Source organism: Solanum verrucosum, unplaced genomic scaffold (assembly GCF_900185275.1).
Source record: "Solanum verrucosum unplaced genomic scaffold, falcon-dt-bn FXZP01000049.1, whole genome shotgun sequence".
Lineage (NCBI taxonomy): Eukaryota > Viridiplantae > Streptophyta > Magnoliopsida > Solanales > Solanaceae > Solanum > Solanum verrucosum.
This window is the reverse complement of record NW_026020221.1, coordinates 1,972,523-1,977,738: the sequence shown is the minus strand read 5'-3', so window position 1 is coordinate 1,977,738 and position 5,216 is coordinate 1,972,523. Positions and strand designations below refer to the sequence as shown.

The window sequence follows — 5,216 nt, the reverse complement described above, 5'->3', positions numbered from 1 at the left end:
AATCACTCACTTGCAACAATTTTTTTTCAATACAACAGTTATAGCTGTATTAGCCTCTCATCAATAATCAAACAAACAAAACTCAAGAAAGCATGGACCTATCTCTTGATTTTTGTAAAGAACAATCATCCACTCACTCAACCATACAAAAATAGTGGATGAAAAAAGAACAAAAAAGCTCAAATTCTATGAGGAAGAAAAAAAAAACTTTCAAACTCATCATGTTTAATCAACCTTTGTTGAATAGCATACACAAAAATCCTCCTAAAAATTGACACAAAAATATTCAAATATTTGACAAAGTAGTGACCATGTTTTGTCCTCTCCCACATTTGGTAAAGAAGAATCTCCCACTAGACAATGATCTCTTCATCATCATAGGACAATATTGTACTAGTGAATTATTTCTAATTCCACCCTTACTCATTTCTTCACCATTATTTTCTTGTTTTGATGTTCCAACATCTCTTTGCAACTCGCAATCTTCTCCCGTTACACAATCATGGAATTCGTCGTGATCAATTCTTAGTACATCAGCTATTGATAAACGACGTTGAGATGCATAATCCATTGATAATGATCTCCTCCTAACTTCTTGATTCATATGGTTTTGGTTTGTCGCATCTTCTTCTTTTTCTTCTCCGTCTCGTGTTTCCTCTACTCTGATGCCCATTTCTATGTCACGTTCCGGTTGGATTGGTGGAGTTGTTTCAATCTCTCGCGGAGCTTCCATTACCGGAGGAGGTAATGGTGGAGGCGGAGCATTAGAAAAAGTTATCTGAGCTCGACATAACGGGCAATTGGAGTGAGATTTAAGCCATGTATCAATGCACATTACATGAAAAGCATGGCTACATTTAGGCAAAAGCCTAAGACTTTCATCTTCTTGAAATTCACTTAAACAAACAGAACAATCTGTTCCTTCAGTCAATAATCCATCACATTTCTTGTACTTAAACACTCTAATAGACTTGATCAATGCTTCATCTAAACCACCAGCAGCATTAACATTCCATGCCTCATGATTTGAAGGATCATGATCCTCCTCTTCTAATTCTGATTCTTCTTGATGATGACTTCCCCTTCTTCTTGAATTTCCACAATACTTTGATATTATAGTATAGTAACTAACTAATAGGAAAGCACTAGCAAGAATTCCGATGATCGCGATGATTAGAGGAGAGAAATTAGGACTAGAATCATCATCATCATCAGGTAAGTCAAATTGTGGTGGTGGAGGGAAAATTATGTAACACCATTGTGGGCAGTAAAAACTGCAAAATCCTTGAGAACAATCCCTAGTGCTCATATATGGTACCAAAGTTCTTGGATTACTTACTGGAACCAATTTTTCGTCGTCCAAAAGCCTCTTATTATACATGGGATTGAACAAAAATGAAAAATTGTGTGGCCCAAAATGAGATCACTCTCCCATCTCAAACAATATGAACAAAACAACAGGGGGGGAAACAGAGGAAAAAACAGGGGAAAACAGAGGAAAAACAGGGGAAAACAGGGGGGGAAACAGAGGAATGAGAAGAATTTACCTAAGAGGAATGTGGTTATATCAGATAGAAAAAAGGGAACATATGATAAGAAATAAAGGAGGAGGATACTTAATTTTTTCTTTCTGTTTATTGTGGGTTCTGTTTTACTTTTGCTTTGCCTTTTCTTTGTTGTTTTCTTTGGTTTGCTTTATTGGAGATAGTGGTATGTTGACTAACATGGTCATGTTGTTGGTTGGGCATTCATCAAAGTAATCAATGCTTTATGATGGGTTCAAGCCACTTGCTACTAAAGTGAATTAATAGTATAGATTACATATAGCTCTTTGCCTTTTCTATAAAAGAAACTTAAATTTGACATCTCTCACTTTTGAAAAAATTATCTTCACTCCTAAGTAAATCCAATAGAAACTTGTTTAACACTAGCCACTAAATTGAATGTAAAAGATTTCAGTTTTACCTACGGTTAGATCAAGGCCTCATTTGTTTTTTATTATAATTAACAAGAATCTGAATAAATATTTGAATAGTTAAGTTGTTATATATAAATTTGGACATTGAAGAATTAAGACGGTTTGTTTTTCAACACTAAAATATGCATATTATTTGTAAACATAATAAATATACAATTCAACTAATAAAGTAATTATATATTTAAGAAAATATAATTTTAGTAAAATAAAATTAGTATTTCGTAAAAAAAATGATAATTATGTTCGCTAGTGATAGTGAAAGTGATGATAATGGTTACGTTGGTGTTAGTGACTAGTATTAGTGGTGTTAATAACATGTTAGTGGCTAATAATGGTGGTGGTAATAGTTGTTGTTAGTAGCTAGTAATGGTGATAGTTATAATTGTGATGATGGACGTGGTTGGTGTTGTAGTAACTACATGATGATGATGGTTGATAATGATAGTGGTTGTGATGGTAAGTCAATGTTAGTAATTGGTGATGTTGATGATTGTGACTGAAGAATTTGTGTTGGTTGACGTTGTGTTGGTGGTAATTGGCGATGATGTTGTTGTGATGGTGGAGGTGGCTGGTAGTAGGGATTGATCACAGTGATGGTAGTGGATGATAGTGGTAGTGGTATGTGGTTGTCAGTGATAGTTGTGATGACAGATATTGTTGATAGTTGACAATGGTAATAGTGGTTGACAATGATGATCGATGGTGATTGTGATGGAAGAGATCGATAGTTGGTGGGGTTGGCTGGTGTTTGAGGAAAGAGTGATGATGAAAATTATATATCCACACAAAATACATATTAATAATAGTAAGAATTTATTCAAAAACATAATGATTAAGACCTATTCAAACCAACTAGTGTTTAAATCAGGTAAACAAATATACTTAATAGCTTAAAATCAGAAACATATCTAGAATTTCATTAAGTGGAAACTGAGATTCAAAGCAAGCATGCATTAGTCTACCAAGGAGCACCTAGGCGGAGCTAGTTGCAACTATGATTTGATAGAACTCAATAACTTAGGTTAAAATCCGCAAAGTTTTGTCTTAGAAATGGTAAATGGGAATCTGCTTAAAGCCCCCAGATAAGGAAGTATATATTCTTGCTTTTGTTCTTGATACAATATTTCTATTCAAGATGTTGAATTTAATGCTACTTTATTAGTGTATTCTGTGCCTCGTTTTAAAGTTTTATTTTATTGTTTTCTTTCTTTGGGTGGGGAGAAAGAGTGGACAAATGGACCATACAAGGGAGAACACGGTGTGCCAGAAACTGAAAGAACTAAAAGAAATTGTAATGGAATTTAAGTTCTACAAGTCAATCATGTTGATGAAAGAATCAGCAACAGTCAATAATTGGCTTTTCAAAAATGTAAAACCCAAAAGATTCCTTCTTCTCAGTCCAATCAGTGGCGGAATAAATTTTTTATTAAGGAACACAAAATAAGAAGTAAATACACAATAAAGTTGAGGGAGATTCAACATCTACTATTAGTGGCGTAGCCACATATAGCCAAAGGTGACCAATTAGACACCCTTAATCGAAAATTTTACCATGTATGTAGAAAATAGTACGAAATACATAGGTCAAAAATTATTTTGCATACATATATATTAAATTTTGGACACTCATAACAAAATTTCTGACTTCGCCACTCTCTACTATATATATATATATTTTTATTATTATTATTATTATTATTATTATTTATTTATTTTTAACCATGTATAAAAAATATAGATTTTCACCAAAAAAATTTTGAATGAACCTAAGTGGAGGTGGAGGTGAGGAGAGGTTGGAGAGTGAGACGGTAAAACAATAATAGTCTCAGATACGATTCTCGATCAACAAAATTAAAATACAATATGTGTTTATGTAACTCTTGCGGTAAACGGGCTTGTTAGAGAAGTCGAGGTGGGGGCCGGGGTGCCGGGGAAGAGTGGGTGTATTATTGAGGATGAGAAGTAGACAATCAGGCGGGATAACACTAATGAAACTTGTTTTTTCTAATGTCATCAAGTTATTCTCTTTCTTTTAGGAATTTATATCTAACATAAGAAAATTAAAAAATATTTTTTCTCAAAAAAGTTCCCCTCCATACCAAACACACCCTCCTAGAATTTATTTTGGTGGTGTCATTTCCAAAGATATGCTAGGACTAGAGGGTCAAAAATATGTAATCGTTTTGGACTCGTTTTCCTTTAGCTTTTACTTTTAAAAGCACCTTATTTTACTGATAGAAAATGCTAACAAAGTCACCAGTACTGGAAGAATTCTAGTGTTCCATAACAGAGTCAATCTTCCACTGAAATTCATGAATATCAATCAATCAATTGAGTGCTTATTTATTCTTTTCTTGCATGTCTTGTACATATTTTCTATTTACTATGAGGAACACATGTGGGCCTTTTTTATGATCATTAACTTAACAGCACTAGTCTTGGTTTTTTTTTTTTTGTTTTTGGGTAGGTGTAGGATGCTCTCATTCATTTTCCATGTCTATATAATAAGAGATACACTATGTGAATCTAATTGTTATTGCAAATTAATTTAAATTCGTTGAAAAATTCATCTAACTTTAAATCTTGAATTCATGTATAATTAGTAAAATGCACGATTAGAATGGGCATATGAAGATTAAGTTATTTGAAGAGCAAAAATAAAAGAATATTATTCATTCTATTAACACTCAATATCGGTGTGCTTTTAATTATTGTTATTGTTGTCGAAATACTTTTGGAGTATTCTACAATTTGGTGTTTATGACTGAAGAGGTTTTTGCTTTTTGTTTTTTTCCCTAATTTTATTTTATGAATGAAGAGGTTGATTAGATGGAAACACTGTTTATTGACTTGGCATTTTCCAACATTCACTTGTCTACTAGTACTACTACTCTAAAGTCTATAGTTCCATACTATGATGACTATTACTCTTGGTCTTTTATATATATATAGATATTAGGTTTCCGCGCCAGCGCGGGCCCAATATATATTACTTTCTCCGTCCCATTTTATGTGAGGTAGTTTGATTCGCTATGGAGATTAAAAAATAAATGAAGACTTTTAAAACTTGTGGTCCAAAATGAATGATATAAATTTGTATGATTGTAAATTATTTCATTAAGGGTAAAATAAATATTTTATAATCAAATTGTTACTTAATATATAAATGTGACATTCTTTTGGGACTGACTAAAAAAGAAAGTAAGTAACATAAATTGAGAGTAGTTCTTTGTTTCAA

The 5,216-nt window shown here is 32.7% G+C and overlaps 1 protein-coding gene across 1 annotated transcript; it reads right to left on the bottom strand.

Moving 5' to 3' along the window:
• Positions 1-204: 204 nt before the first annotated feature.
• On the bottom strand, positions 205-1,472 carry LOC125831615 (RING-H2 finger protein ATL51-like). Its single transcript, XM_049510782.1, has one exon. It carries the CDS (start codon positions 1,379-1,381, stop codon positions 287-289), a length of 1,095 nt encoding a protein of 364 aa, XP_049366739.1. The 5' UTR covers positions 1,382-1,472; the 3' UTR covers positions 205-286.
• Between the last annotated feature and the right edge of the window lie 3,744 nt (positions 1,473-5,216).

Coding starts and splice junctions, on each gene's coding strand:
- LOC125831615 (XM_049510782.1), bottom strand. CDS start 1,381: ATGTATAATAAGAGGCTTTTGGACGACGAAAAATTGGTTCCAGTAAGT.